Source organism: Electrophorus electricus, chromosome 6 (genome assembly GCF_013358815.1).
Source record: "Electrophorus electricus isolate fEleEle1 chromosome 6, fEleEle1.pri, whole genome shotgun sequence".
Taxonomy (NCBI): Eukaryota; Metazoa; Chordata; class Actinopteri; order Gymnotiformes; family Gymnotidae; genus Electrophorus; species Electrophorus electricus.
In genome coordinates this window covers 1,795,001-1,810,000 of record NC_049540.1, presented here as the reverse complement: position 1 = coordinate 1,810,000, position 15,000 = coordinate 1,795,001, and the positions used below count along the sequence as shown (strand labels likewise).

Genomic DNA, 15,000 nt, shown 5'->3' with positions numbered 1-15,000 from the left:
TGTGGGTGTGTTCAGTAAAGACTGTGCTGTGTCTGAGTGGTGTGTGTGTGTTCAGTAAAGACTGTGTTGTGTCTGAATGAGAGGGGTGTGTGTGTGTGTTCAGTAAAGACTGTGTTGTCTGAGAGTCATGTGTGTTCAGTAAATACTGTGCTGTGTCTGAATGAGAGGGGAGTGTGTGTTCAGTAAAGACTGTTGTGTCTGAATGAGAGTGGTGCATGTGTGTGTGTTCAGTAAAGACTGTTGTGTCTGAATGAGAGTGGTACATGTGTGTGTGTGTTCAGTAAAGACTGTGCTGTGTCTGAATGAGAGGGGAGTGTGTGTTCAGTAAAGACTGTGCTGTGTCTGAATGAGAGGGGAGTGTGTGTTCAGTAAAGACTGTTGTGTCTGATTGAGAGTGGTGCATGTGTGTGTGTGTTCAGTAAAGACTGTGCTGTGTCTGAATGAGAGGGGAGTGTGTGTTCAGTAAAGACTGTTGTGTCTGAATGAGAGTGGTGCATGTGTGTGTGTGTTCAGTAAAGACTGTTGTGTCTGATTGAGAGTGGTGCATGTGTGTGTGTGTTCAGTAAAGACTGTGCTGTGTCTGAATGAGAGGGGAGTGTGTGTTCAGTAAAGACTGTGTTGTGTGTTAGTAAAGACTGTGCTGTGTTTGTGAGGCTGAGGAAGGAGACCTTGATGATGATGATGACGACGAGATGCTCCTGCCCCCACGGCGGCAGCTCGAGGACGAGGATGAAGAGTACGATGAAGGATCAAGCCGTCCGGCACAAGCCAGCGTCCTCTATCAGGACCTACTGATGTCAGACGGGGAGGACGATGGCAGTGAAGAGGAGGGAGATAACCCTTTCTCCTGTAGGAGTGTGTGTGTGTGTGTGTGTGTGTGTGTGTGAGAGAGTGTGTGCGAGCGTATCAACATTAAGTAGTTTTTGCGTTTATCTGACCTGCACCTTATTATTTCTGGGCCTCTGATATTGGCTGCTTGTGTCCATCACAGCAATCCACCTATCAGAAAGTGGGAGTGACAGTGAGCGGGAGGCGGGGCATCAAGAGACTGCCCGCATGGGCATGGACCAGGAAGAAAGTATGATGTCATATGAGGGGGAGGGACCTGATGAGGACACACACTTGGAAGACAGCAATGTCAGGTGAGAACACACACACACCTACACACACACACACACACACACACACACGCTAAAGTATGCCCTCTTTGTCTCAGTTATGGCAGCTATGATGAAGGGGACAGCCAGCCTCAGGGGCGGAGCTCCAGTCCTGGCAGGGGGGAGGCGGAGCTTGGATATGGAGTGAGTGAGGAAGAGGAGGATGATGAGGAAGATGAGAGTGAAGAGCGGAGGCGGGGCCCTAGTGTTCTCACTCGGGTCCAGCTCAGTGAGGATGAGGAGGATAGCGAAGAGTTCCGATCCATCGGAGGAGACAGCGATATGGACTCAGATAATTAGTCCACGCGCTCACACACACACACACACAGGCGCTAAGGAATCTTTCTGTTCTGGTTCCATCTCATGTTTGTATGCATTTGATATGTACATGTAAATTGACATGTAAATTTTGAACATATTGACATACATCATGTGTCGCTGTAGTGGATTTGACTTACAAACTTTAGCTTTTCTGTATACATGCATGTTTAACGTGGATTAAAGTGTTAGTGTTTTATTATTGTGTTTTTTTTACATGAGCTCAATAACTCTGCAGACTCAGATCGTGGTGGAGTGTAATCAGAAATAAAACTTAAAGTGTTAAAGTGGGACATTTCGGCACTGTTTTACCCCTGAAGTTTCAAGTGTGGTTTGATGAAGCGAAAACGGTTGTGGGACAGAACTAGTGTGGTGTAGGACCTCCTCTGGTCCGGGAAAGTGCAGCAGCTCGATGTTGCATCGACTCCACAAGTGCACAAAAGATGGGTGTGACTGGACTTCTCCCCCACATCCCAAACACACTCGATTGGCCTCATGTTGGTAAACACGTGCAGGACACACCATTTGTCAGAACTCTCCAGAATGCTCCTCGAACCAATTCTGAACAACTTGAGCCTGATAACACAGTTCAGTATCCTGCTGGAATATCCCATCACTGTCAAGGTGAGGGGACTCACTATTATACATCCACCACAGTGCAGGAGTGTCTCCTAAAGTGTCCTAAAGCACTGAGAAGGTGGTGGGACTCATTGCTTTATCAAGGTCTGGAGTTAAACTGAGATTCAGCTGCCTGAAGTGGATTAATTCAGTCTAAAAGATGTAAGCAAGTACAATTAAAAAATAATTGGAATCTGAATGGAAGTAATGCCAGAATTCCCAGAGTAGGAAAAGTGCTGTTATGAGGGGAGAGGAGTGTGGATAAGGGCAGTGGGACCTGTTGTAGAACTATAGAAACCCACTCGCACTACATTGAAAGTTAGATCAGTGTGATCACATGTGTAACACATGTTCTTTCAAGCATATGTGAGGGGTGGGGCCAGTGGTGTCTCAGTGCTTAAGGTACTTGACTTGTAATCAGAAGGTTGCCAGTTCAAGTCCCACCACTGCCAAGTTGCCACTGTGGGGCCCCTGAGCAAGACCCTTAATCCTCAATTACTCAAGTTGTACTCAGTCATAGTTGTAAGTCGCCTTGGATAAACGCATCAGCTAAATGTCTTTATAATGTGTGTATCTTTATTCTCAAGCTCATTCTTGTGTGTAGCTGCATGTGTGTGAGACACATATGTATTACTGCCCATGTCTTGACGCTTCATATAAAGGAATCACCGAGTGTGTTTATGGCAGGGGACTCTGACCTCATGATGGTGTGTAATAAACTTGATAACAGATGCTAGTGATATGGTGAGGAAGAGCAAACACTCAAAGATGTTTCACCATTTGCAAAATAATGACAAGTGTAAATATTTAGTTTTTGAAAGAGATTGTAGGATTTCTTGCACTTGAAATGTCTTTTGGGAGACAATTTTATTTGCTTATTAATCAATAAGGTTTTGATATCTACCATTCAAGATTGGTGTGTGTGCACGCATGCATGCTTTTCTTGTCTACATCCTTATTACTTTTGTGTGTGTGAGAGAGAGAGAGAGAGAGAGAGAGAGGAAGAGAGAGAGAGAGAGAGAGAGAGAGGAAGAGAGAGAGAGAGAGAGAGAGAGAGAGAGAGAGTATAAATGACTGACCCATAAGTGTCCATTTTGCTTGGAGGCTATTCTGAGTGTGTCTGAGCCCAGAGGCTGACTGTGTGTACATTAGTTGGATATGAAGGTCTTTCTGTGTGTGTGTGTTAGTGCTGTGTTTATCAGTATTGTATATGGACAGTCAGACTCAGACAATGGTAAGTGTGTGCTTTTATTTGGTCGTACAGAAGTGTAAACCCAAACTGATTTTGACTGAAGCAGAGTCAGTAAGCGGAACAACTTTTGTGTGTTTGTAGTTCAACACATTTTTACTCTGAATGGCTGCTGATGAGCTCAGATCAACATTAGTGTGTGTGTGTGTGTGTGTATATATGTATATATATATATATATATATATATATATATATATATATATATATATATATATATATATATATATATATATAGAGAGAGAGAGAGAGAGAGAGAGAGAGAGAGAGAGAGAGAGAGAGAGAGAGAGAGAGAGAGAGAGAGAGAGAGAGAGAGAGAGAGAGAGAGAGAGAGAGAGAGTGAGAGAGAGAGAGAGAGAGAGAGAGAGAGAGATTGGGGGGTGGGGGGGTATGGTAAAGATTAGCCCAGGGGTTCTGGTGTGATGTTAACTAACCTGTCTATTCTAAATAGTTGTGATTACCTGTGTGTGTTCGTTCTGCAGATACACTGTGTGGAGGTGTACCAGACTATGACCTATGCAAACAGGAATGGAACTGTAATTCAAAAACTAGCAGGTGCTTCTGCAAGTCCAGTATAGCATACTGCAGGTATTCATTAACCAGTCACTTACTGGGGGTAATCAATAATCATTTAATCAATAAATAAATTATCAGTCACTTGCTGTCGGTCATTAATCATTCATTTGCTGTGGGTAGTCAATAATCAATCACTTACTGCAGGTAATCAATAATCAGTCACTTTCTGCCAGGAATTAATACTGTAGTTTGCCAATAATCACTCTCTTATGTAATTAGGTAATCAATAATCAATCATTTACTACTGGTTATCAATATTCAGCCCCTTTACTACGGAAACCAACCATGTGCGTTTTGTCACGGCCATTTTTTGGCTGGTTACTGGGTCTGTCCATGGCATTAGTTCGGCTGGATCTGTATGAGAGGCGGACCACTCTACTGCTGGCTGGGTCAACCTGTCCCAGTTTAGTTCACACAGCCATGTCACCACTGTCTGTGTTAATGCTGTGTTAAGACAGCGTCCAGAAACTGACCAGTGACCACTGAACAACTGGTACAGGGGTACTGACAACTAGGTTAGACCACTGAACACCTGGTACAGTTCTGGTCACCTGGGGTCCTAGCGTCACCTGGTACAGTTCTGGTCACCTGGGGTCCTAGCGTCACCTGGTACAGTTGTGGTCACCTGGGGTCTTAACGTCACCTGGTACAGTTCTTACACACCTTACAACTAAAAGCACCAGAACAGAATCAAATACAGGAGTAAAGAATTATCAGTAGTCTACAGAACTATGCATTACTTGTAAATGCATTACTTGCTTAAAAAGTTTATTCTGGACGGTTAGATGTGCCCTAAAAAACAGCAAAAGAAGAGGGTGTTCCACCACGTAGTTTATATGAAGTCTTCCGACTTCAGTTTCCAGATGATGGAATTCACATTCACATCATCATTGGGCTCTCAAACCAGAGAAAACACGGGTCAGTTCTTAAAAGGTTTGCTAGTTCCCAGGAACCTACCCAAACTTCAACGAAGTGAGGGTGTGTCTGTGTCTGCTGGTCCGCTAGCTGGTAAAGCTGAACACAGCAGCACTGGTAGAATCCCATAAGTAATGAGTCATCCTGATGCATGAAGTTTATGGTGATGGTGATGATGTTTCTGTGCCATAATCATGCCTGTCACTTTGCTTTACAATTAAACCATTACAGGTGACTTTTGCACTCATGTCTGTAGGTGTAATAACTACATAGATGAGTTTTACGTCGACACAAGTTGCACGCAGAAATGGAATCTGCTGACCTTTGCCCTGGTGGCTTCTCTTCCTGGAGTTACACTCGCCCTGGTGGTGGGGGTCACAGTTCATCTCATTCATAGTTGCCGCAAACCCAGCAAGAGTTCCAGGTCAGAGGAATGCACGCGCACGCACACACGCACACAGACAGCTCTGCAGAACCGTCTGTGTGATTTCCTCATCTGGTGCTTCTTAACCCAGTTCTTAGGGCCTACCAGACAATCCACATTTTGCACTTCAGGTTCCCAACATGTGTGAACCAAGCCCTTAAGACCCCTGAACACCTGGTACAGGTGTACCGACAGCTGGGTTAGACCACTGAACACCTGGTACACCTGAGCAAAAATCAGCGTGTTGCTTACATTGTCGCATGGCATGTTCCAACCTTTGATGGGAGTTCTCCCATATGTGCTCACTCCTCTTCATCCAGGCATCTACAGCTGGAGTGGATGTAGGTGTGGGATTCCAGGGTATGAAGGGAGGCTGAAAGCCTAGCACACACTGGATGACAGAGTTGGCTCATGAATTCTGTGCCATCTCAGCCACCACTCTTCCTGTTGATCCCTACAGTATACTCCGAGAAACCTCCAGAGTTCTTGGTTAACCCTTTCAATCTGACAGTTGCTCTGAGGATGGTATGCGGAAGTCACGCTGACGTTTGCTCCTAATCTTTCAAAGAATGACTGGCAAATTTCAGAAGTAAATTGAGGTCCTCTATCAGTTATGATATCCATCAGTTTGACGACCAGCAGCTCCCTATTGCCCATGTCATATTTGTGCTTGGCAAGAGTCAATTTCCTGAAAAAGAAGTCTATGGGATTGAAATTTGGAGGAGATCCTAACCTTTGTGATAGAATAGCTGCAATTCCAACTTCTGAGGCATCTACCTCTACTATGAATGGACTATCTGGGTCAGGATATTTAAGCGCTGGGGCGCTGGTGTAAGCCCATTTCAGGGCTATAAAGGACTGCTGTTGTGCCCTAAGGACTGGGTTGAGTGAAAATATTAATATATAGGAGAATCAGACAAAAGATTGTGTGTGTGTGTGTGTGTGTGTGTGTGTGTGTGTGTGTGTGTGTGTGTGTGTGTGTGTGTGTGTGTGTGTGTGTGTGTGTGTGTGTGTGTGTAGGAAGAAACAATCACAACCCAGGGCCTCAACAGAGGAGAACATGTTCCCTGGTATAGTTTTTGCATCTGATGTTACTGTGAGTGTTTTTAAAATTCTGTTTAATTATGTTTGTATTTTAGGTTTCCCTCCACATCTGTGTCCTCTGTAGTCCATATATTTAATTCCAAATACTGTAAATATACTTTGAACATCCAACTGTACTACCTGGAACACTGTTTAATCACAGTTCTGGTGATCTTTATCCAGTAAGGACATTGTCAATCATTAACACACAGTTTATTGTCAGACGTTTCCATCTGCAGTTGTCATGAATTTCTTTAATCTTTATTAGGCTTGCAGATCTTATAAGGCACTTTGCTTACACAGCTGATGAAGGTTTGGGTGATCTGCTGGCTGTTATGTAATCAGATCTTTCTAATGCATTCTATCTTTCTCTTTCTAAAGTCCTGTTTTCCAGGCCCCTCCCCTTTTGTATAATCTATGTAAATGATCGTGTCTGTCCTTCCAGGCTCATCCAAAAGGACCTGCTTTGAGGTCAGTTCAGGGTGGGATTCCCATGGCAGCCATAGCCTCTCGACCGTATAGGTGAGCAGATGAAGTTAGTCCTCCTCTCCACTCTGGATATCCAGCCTGAGCATGGCCTCCTCCCCAATGACCCCACCAGTGTTCAGTGGTTAAGTTTGTGGATTTAATATGGCCGCTCTCCTGTCTTGGCTACAGTACATCTGGTAACATGGACCCAGTGTCTGATAGACCACCATCAGGACAGCCTCGCCAACCCTACACATACAGGTGAGTACGTACACGCACATACAACCTCGTGTTGTTTTGTTTTTCTCCTGTGATGTGAGAATCTATTTGAGCAAGTGTTTCCTCGCATCTGTTTGTGGTTTTATCTGCCTACAGCATGACTGATGCTGTGCGACCAGTGGGCACTGAAGGCCCTTTGAACATGCCAGTGCTAGGAGGACCCCAACGTCCTTACAGGTGTGTGTGTGTGTGTGTGTTATACCCAGTGTTGTACCCAGTTCAACCATGCAGTATTTCCAGACATGTGATTGGTGTGTGTTGTAGCTATACTGCAGACTCAGGCCAGGTGCTCAGTAACCCGTACGCTAAAGCTAGGAACCCCTACGAGGACCCCCAGCCTTCTGATCGCTACTGCCGCCAGGCTTCCTTTCCTCATGCACACCACGGCAACGTAAGAGCTCCACTTGTGACACTCGCACACTTTTTTTTAGGGCCACTATGAATTAGCTTGGAATAAACATAAGGCAACAGACGTTTGCATATAGCCAGCAAAGCACGGATTAAGACTTTTAATCTATAATCCACTGTTATACTATCAAAACTCTACAGAGAGTTTGTTTACAATGAATTCAGTGAGCCTTTCCAAGACCCGAGAACTCTTAAAGATGGCATTCTACATAATCAACAACAAAGCTAGTTTTTAAATAACTTTTACTATGTTTAACATAAACAAACATCAGCTCATAAACTGTAGATTGTTAGTAGACTTAACTATAGAGGACACATCCTCAGCTAATGAAAATTCATGATACTGGAGTTGCTGTAAGATTTCATAGTTCGCAACACAATTACATGGCTTGTACTACAGTTGCTGTCAGTTTGTAACACAATTATGTGACTTGTCTCTTGGTTGTGCAGAGAACAAGCCAGTTTTCTGCATTTCACAATGCCCCTGACTACACTAACAGCTCCAGTGCCTTCCCACGAGCGCAGCTCGGTGGCATATAAGTCTGGATGGAAACAGAAGGAACGAGTATCATATCGCTATGTTTCCTTTAATAAAGCAAACGCATTGCAATTTTACAATGAAAAATACCATGTACTGTGTCTTGACAGTACATGAGTAATACAGTAATACAGTACATAAATCGATACTTTCATAGATATTTCACCCCATAAAGATTGAATGGAATATTGCTAAAACCTGTTTTTTTTCCTATTTTCTGTCATTTGAAAATGTACATACATTAGTAAAGCAAGAACATTCAACTTTTAGAATTTGCAATTTAGCCTTATTTTCATATCAGATTTTCCATCAACATGTGTACTGATAAGCATATTATAAAAATGGCAGAGTATGCATTACTAATGCAAACTTTCCTATTTTAAGAGAAAAACAATACAGACTATGGCTTACCTGTCCATGAGTTTTCCTGTTATGTTTGTGCATCTTTTAATAATGCAAAACATATCAAAATCACACTGCAGTTTCAACTCAAACTGTCAAACTGCATAAGTCTATAGCCCTTTTTTCTTTCTTTCATTTTAAAATGTTTGTACATCTTTTACTAAAGCAAAAATATTCAGATTTTATGAAGAAAATGATTTGGCCATTTTGTGCCAAATCTCGGTAACAATACAATAACACTACACGCTCACCTTCACTTATGAAATTTCACCAACATAAGCAGAGAAAATGTCATTTAAAAATGTTTGTACATGCTTTACTAAAACAAAAACATTGAGATTTTATAAGGAAAATCCACATTACTATTTTGCATTATACTCCTACCTTTACCTAACATTTCAACAACATATGTATTGAAAAGAATATTTGACAACATATTTCTGTTCTGTCCTTTGAATTGTTTGTAAATGCCTTAATAAAGCAAAAATATTCCAGTTTGTCCATCAATTTCCTATTGTGCTTTTGCACCAAAGGTTTTTTTTCCACCCACACATGCCTTAAAAATATTCCAAAAAAAATTTCATCCATTCTGTTGTCTTTATGTGCTTCAATAAAACAAAAACATTTCATTTTTACAATGAAAATCACACTATCCTTTTGTCCTCCCACCATATAAGGTTAAAAAGCCTTACTTTTGCTACATGTGTATGAACGCTCACCTCCCGCGAGTCACGTGGTTTAGCCCGCCACGTGCAGTGGGAGCATCTTTGTTTATTTGTAACCACACCTGCATGGGATTAGTGTTTTGTCTGTTTGTGTATATAAACCTGTGTTGTGGAGTGCAGTACTGTTGGTCTTTGATATGTTTGGCTTTGACAGTGGTGAGGGAAAATCTCCCTAGAGCACGAGGATGAAACCTTGAGAGGAACCAAGACTCAAAGGGGGCCCATGCTCCTCTGAGTGATGGACACTACTGAGGTAATAAAATGATATTGTAAGCAGAAAAGTATGGATGGTCCAGAATAAACTGGTTTCATACAGGAAAGGCCTTTGTAGGCTGCAGTGTAAATCCTCAGAAGGCCTCTTTGACAGGCCTCTAGGGGCCTCAGTCGAGGAGGGAGCCTTGGTTCAAGGGCGGGACAGCCCGGGCTAGCACAGGAAGAAACAATATGGGCATCACGTGATATAGAATAGGATCACCTTTAAAAAAAAAAACAAGCAGTTCAGGTTGAACATAATGGTACCAAGAACTGGTTGGTCTAAGTATTGAATATCAATTTGCATACATTGAATAATGTATGGTTTGGAGAACAATAGTGGAACCTGGACAAGTATTATGAATACAGTGAACTTCAATAGCATTTTTGGTGAAAAGCAAGCTCCCAGTTAAAAATCTGAATTAAATTAATCTAAACAACTGGTGTGGGATCTCTACGTTAGGAAGATAACATACGGGTAGTTATTTTTTGGAGAACTGTACAAGTGTACAAATAAATATGCAACAGTTAACTCCCAGTAACTCCTAATTGTGTTTTAGGAGCCGAGTCATCTGCACCACTCTATCCTCAGACATCCCAACGCTCTCCAGCCCTTTTGATTCACATTTTCCAGTTCCCTTTTTCAAGCCTAAAACTTTTTACATAATCCCACAATTTCTACAGAAGTCTCCAAGAGTTAAATTCTGAAGTCTTTTTAAATAAGCAGTGATCACATTAATTTCTACACTCTTTAGGATTTCACTTCAGTATTTGGCAATGATCAACCTATGACACTATCCCTAGCTGCCCAGACATGGTAGTACAGCTGGAATTAAACCTGTTTAACTGCCCTTAAATTCAACATGCATAGCACACGTGATTAGTTAAATATGGGATTCAAAAACTGGAAGGTTAGTTATTCATTTTCTGTCGTTCATGAACGCCAGGTTGACCCAAATCAGAAACACTTTTGTGAATTTACTGAACGAAAAAAAACCAAACATTCATAACATTTTATTCATTTTATTTTTGAAATGCAGTTTTTAAATTTATTCTAAAATAAAGATGCAGCACGCCCACCTGTAGCCTACCAGAGAACACACCAAAAAAGGTGCGTTCAGAAATGCACGCGCACACAGCTATGAAACATCACAGGCACACGTGCACACAGCTATCATGAAACATGCACACTGTAGGGGTTGTTTCCTTTAGGAATTAATGAATACAATAACGTTCACAAATAATTATTAACCAGGTCCTTAAATATGTATGAGCTGATGCAGAGTCTCCCAACGCTGTGATGATTAGGACAGTAATTTGCTGTTTTACGAGGACTGTCCCCCAAACACGCATGTACACACATATGCAGTCTCAATGCTTTTCATGTGGTAGAGGACAATTCAACACATTTATTCACAAATGTCTGTCTTTCCTATTGGTTAATATGTAACCACTCCCCCTGGGCTTTGGATGAATGTGGGCCTACAAGGTGACCACATCAAACAAATGTGAGAGGAAAAAAAAAACATATATATATATATATAAATACAAAACATCCAAAGCATTATAGCATCAATCTCTGAGGTCACGTCTTTACACACACACTGGCAGCATTTTAAAAAGTTTATTTCTGGGGAAAGAGGGGCTTTGTGTTTGTGTGTGTGTGTTTGTGTGTGTGTGTGTGTGTGTGTGTGTGTGTGTGTGAGTGTGTGTGAGAGCTCAACCCATGTTCTTGCGGTTCCCATAACCTCTCCGGTGTGTGTCCTTCCAGTCATCCCAGTCTCTCGCCTTTTGCAGGGCCTCTTCATCGTCCTCCCTGCTCTCCTTCTCCCCGTCTTCTCCTTCGGCATCCACTATGAGGAGAAAGACGTTTTAGCAGAGAGGCACAGCAACGAAAATAAGTGTGTGGACTTCCAAAAGGCACAAAGTAGCCACAAAGGTATATAAAAAAACAAACACACACAGGGCACAGGTGTGTATTGACCTGGTCTCTGGGATATCCCCTGGTCAGGTAAACATCCTTTTCTCCTGTGCTGTTCGTACCAGTCATCTACAGTCATAGTAGGGAGACTGGGGTACCCTGCCCCATACACTCTGTAACACACACACACACCCCCCAAATGTTAACATACCATGGACTGAGGTAGGCTAAGCCATTGAAGCTCACTCTGAACCTTTTCACAGCCTCCATGACCAGATCACTGACCAACTGACCAGTCTCATGGTGCCTGAAGCTGCTTTATGTTGTTGGTATTTTTACACCACTGCGTATTTCCGAACTGACCAGCAGATCAGGGCTCAGTGATGCGAACGGGGCACAACCACAGCCGCACCCACACACTTACTTGGCCTGCACTGCATCTTTAGTTAGAATAAAAGGCTTCATGGGTGGCTTTCTTGGTAGTGATGGCTGGACTGAACTCTGAGAGAGAGCGAGAGCGAGAGAGAGAGGGGTGTCATTAAAAATTTGGCTAACACTCTGATGTTATTACAGTTCACACCAGTAAATCAACATGAGTGTGATCTTTAATATTAGCTGAGAGTTTAGAAGAGATACACGCTGATAAAGTGAGAGAGGGGAGGGAGGGGAGAGGGAGGTGACAGAGGGAGGGGAGTAAACTAGACACTTCAGTAAGCCTGATGGTGTCTTAACTACACGGCACTGACGGAGCTGGAGAACCTGTTTGAGAACATCCATCCTCTTGAGGATCTGGAGCTCCTGGTCGATGGAGTCGACCTCCTCGATGGCGAGTGGGATCCAGCGGCGTACCTGGAGCAGGTGAAGTTCCCTTAGGACCTCGTCGTCCACGGAGCCGCCCTGCACCAGCACTCGCACCTCCGCCAGCCTCGCTTCCGTCGCCTTACGCTGCTGAAACCTGAGACAGCACACACACACACACACACACACACACACACACTAGCATCATGAATCAGGCACAGATTCCCTCCTCTGTGGTACCAGCCTGAACACACACACACGTAAGAACCAACCCCTTGCATACAAGCCAAAATAATAAATCAATAAATAAATGAACCCCAAACGTCTCTATGTACTGAGGAGCCCTGGTCACCTCAGCTACGCGCACTGGGAGGAGCCCTGGTCACCTCAGTTACGCGCACTGGGAGGAGCCCGGGTCACCTCAGCTACGCGCACTGGGAGGAGCCCGGGTCACCTCAGCTACGCGCACTGGGAGGAGCCCTGGTCACCTCAGTTACGCGCACTGGGAGGAGCCCGGGTCACCTCAGCTACGCGCACTGGGAGGAGCCCGGGTCACCTCAGCTACGCGCACTGGGAGGAGCCCGGGTCACCTCAGCTACGCGCACTGGGAGGAGCCCGGGTCACCTCAGCTACGCGCAATGGGAGGAGCCCTGGTCACCTCAGCTACGCGCACTGGGAGGAGCCCGGGTCACCTCAGCTACGCGCACTGGGAGGAGCCCGGGTCACCTCAGCTACGCGCACTGGGAGGAGCCCGGGTCACCTCAGCTACGCGCACTGGGAGGAGCACGGGTCACCTCAGCTACGCGCACTGGGAGGAGCCCTGGTCACCTCAGCTACGCGCACTGGGAGGAGCCCGGGTCACCTCAGCTACGCGCACTGGGAGGAGCACGGGTCACCTCAGCTACGCGCACTGGGAGGAGCCCTGGTCACCTCAGCTACGCGCACTGGGAGGAGCCCTAGTCACCTCAGCTACGCGCACTGGGAGGAACAGCGTCATCTCAGCTACATGCACTGTTAAGAAACAAGTACATTTATTGTTTAACTGAAGACAACCAAAAGTGAACAGAGAACTTCTGAAGAATTTCTATCCACAGGTTCTCTATTTTGATGTCATGCATTAGAAGAAGAAACCCACCCCACACGTGACATTGCCACACCCACCCAACTCCTGACAGGGCCACACACACCAGACTATCATGCAAACGCTAAGCTTAGCTCTAATTCCACTACCAAAGCGATTGGTAAACAGGGTGTGTTGTACACGCTACTCATACTAACCATGTTCTTTACATTTACCTCCAAGAAATCCATTTAGTGTAAATAACTAAACAGATCACTACAAATGTCAACAACTATCCACCTTACCTCTCAATTTTGGCTCGTCTCTGTGTTGCCATAGCAATGAGGTCAGGTTGGGAGCGTGGGGTGGGCACCTGTGAGTTTGACTCCTCCCCTGTGGGTGTGTCTGCAGGCATGTGGAAGGAGCTGATATTGTAGTCCTTGCACCTGCGAAGGAAGTCCATGAAGTAGACACGTGCTGTGCTCAGGTGCTCCGGGCGCTTGGCCGGGCTCACTTGCCTCAGGGTCAGCGCCGCCAACAGCACTGGGAGAAGCAGGTACTTCAGATCTGCTGTGGCCACCTCCTCCAGCTCCTCGTTACGACTGTAGAAAACACACACACACACACACACAGTCAACAATACACAAACCGAACATCCTCTGTTCCTTCCAACACAAGTGATGAATCGATTCTACCTCAACTAAATGATATACAAAATCAAACACACTGTTATTACACAGAGAACAGCCAAAGAAACCTGAATCCATCACTACTGGAACACACAACACACCAGACATAAACAAACACTAATTCAGTATTAACACCACACTCAACAGCCCTCATCCGCTTGTTACAACTACCTCAGATACGCACTTTAATATTCTACTAAAATCAACCACCTGGTAGCATCCAATTACAGCTACGAAAAAATACAGTACCAACTACAACAAATATTTAAGACTACAATAAGTGTAAAACAGTGATTCTCTGTGATATCCAACACCCCGTGTCATCACGAAACACAAGAGTGCCCATTAACCAAGCAAAAACCAGACGGGACTGGTCCTTAACAGCAGGGCGAACCATTATAAACTGGTCTGCATGAGTCAGACTAGGCTGAGGAGAAACAACCAAACCAGCCACACTATTTACACCAAAGACAGCACCTGCACAGCCAAACGTTCTGGCTGGAACCAGTCACAGACTAGCTAGCTATGCTTCATGTTTTCTTTTAGAATTGTTTTCATGAACGCAAATCTGGTTTTGAAAAAAAGAAAATACCAGATGAAAGCGAAAGCCCCCAAAGCTTGAGCTCTTCACGTCTGTGTGCTATGAGCGTACCTAACGTTGACCATCTAGCTACCAACCGTCCACAGATTAACGGCCATTATCGTCGGTTTTGATGTATGTCGTTTTTTGGTGTATATCTATGCACATACGTCAGAATATCTGCTCACTTTAAACACAAGCCAGCTAACGCTAGCCAGTGCATCAGCTCAGCACAAAACGCAGAGGACCTGTAACGGTACTGGTTCGCCTTGATCCTGCAGTTTCTCTGTAAAGCGCATTTCTTTCGGTCCTCCTAGTCCTCCTAGTCAGACATGTAGTTATTATCTGAAGACAGACGGCTCACAGGCTGACTAGTTTTATCGTGTAGTTAAAAGAGCCGTAAATATTGTGGAGTGACGCAGGAAACTTGACGCGTTAGCTAACAGGCTAACAGGCGCTGACTAAAGCGCCGAGGCTCGTGCCTAGCTAGCGTTAGCCAGCAGCTAACGTAGGCTAATTCTGACCAAAGCCTCTCTCGGGTGA

The 15,000-nt window shown here is 44.4% G+C and overlaps 3 protein-coding genes across 5 annotated transcripts in view; 2 read left to right on the top strand and 1 right to left on the bottom strand.

Annotated features, from left to right (window-relative positions):
* The window catches only part of taf1 (TAF1 RNA polymerase II, TATA box binding protein (TBP)-associated factor), a 31,529-nt gene extending 29,767 nt beyond the window's left edge, over positions 1 to 1,762 (top strand). For all 3 annotated transcript variants that reach the window (XM_035527160.1, XM_035527159.1, XM_035527157.1), the window contains 3 exons: positions 654 to 849; positions 992 to 1,142; positions 1,217 to 1,762. In XM_035527160.1, the coding sequence (XP_035383053.1) occupies positions 654 to 849; positions 992 to 1,142; positions 1,217 to 1,457 (588 nt within the window). In that variant the 3' untranslated portion in view covers positions 1,458 to 1,762. The remainder of the gene's footprint in view (positions 1 to 653; positions 850 to 991; positions 1,143 to 1,216) is intronic.
* A 5,065-nt stretch (positions 1,763 to 6,827) lies between these two features.
* Positions 6,828 to 10,935, top strand: zgc:158432 (uncharacterized protein LOC555281 homolog). The gene is made up of 5 exons (XM_035527505.1): positions 6,828 to 6,859; positions 6,995 to 7,066; positions 7,181 to 7,261; positions 7,349 to 7,475; positions 7,943 to 10,935. The coding sequence occupies exons 1-5, from the start codon at positions 6,831 to 6,833 to the stop codon at positions 8,030 to 8,032; spliced, it is 399 nt and encodes a 132-aa protein (XP_035383398.1). The 5' UTR covers positions 6,828 to 6,830; the 3' UTR covers positions 8,033 to 10,935.
* igbp1 (immunoglobulin (CD79A) binding protein 1) overlaps positions 10,417 to 15,000 on the bottom strand; it is a 4,949-nt gene continuing 365 nt past the window's right edge. The window contains exons 2-6 of the mRNA XM_027032897.2: positions 13,494 to 13,790; positions 12,090 to 12,285; positions 11,755 to 11,831; positions 11,394 to 11,503; positions 10,417 to 11,262 (exon numbers count right to left, since the gene is read on the bottom strand). Of these exons, the coding sequence (XP_026888698.2) occupies positions 11,129 to 11,262; positions 11,394 to 11,503; positions 11,755 to 11,831; positions 12,090 to 12,285; positions 13,494 to 13,790 (814 nt within the window). The 3' untranslated portion in view covers positions 10,417 to 11,128. The remainder of the gene's footprint in view (positions 11,263 to 11,393; positions 11,504 to 11,754; positions 11,832 to 12,089; positions 12,286 to 13,493; positions 13,791 to 15,000) is intronic.

What these genes read in the sequence shown, in the direction of transcription:
- zgc:158432 (XM_035527505.1), top strand. Translation starts at nt 6,831, where the DNA reads ATGGCAGCCATAGCCTCTCGACCGTATAG. An exon ending in CGCCAACCCTACACATACAG is followed by an intron (nt 7,067 to 7,180) that starts GTGAGTACGTAC and finishes ATCTGCCTACAG; the next exon opens with CATGACTGATGCTGTGCGAC. An exon ending in GGACCCCAACGTCCTTACAG is followed by an intron (nt 7,262 to 7,348) that starts GTGTGTGTGTGT and finishes TGTGTGTTGTAG; the next exon opens with CTATACTGCAGACTCAGGCC.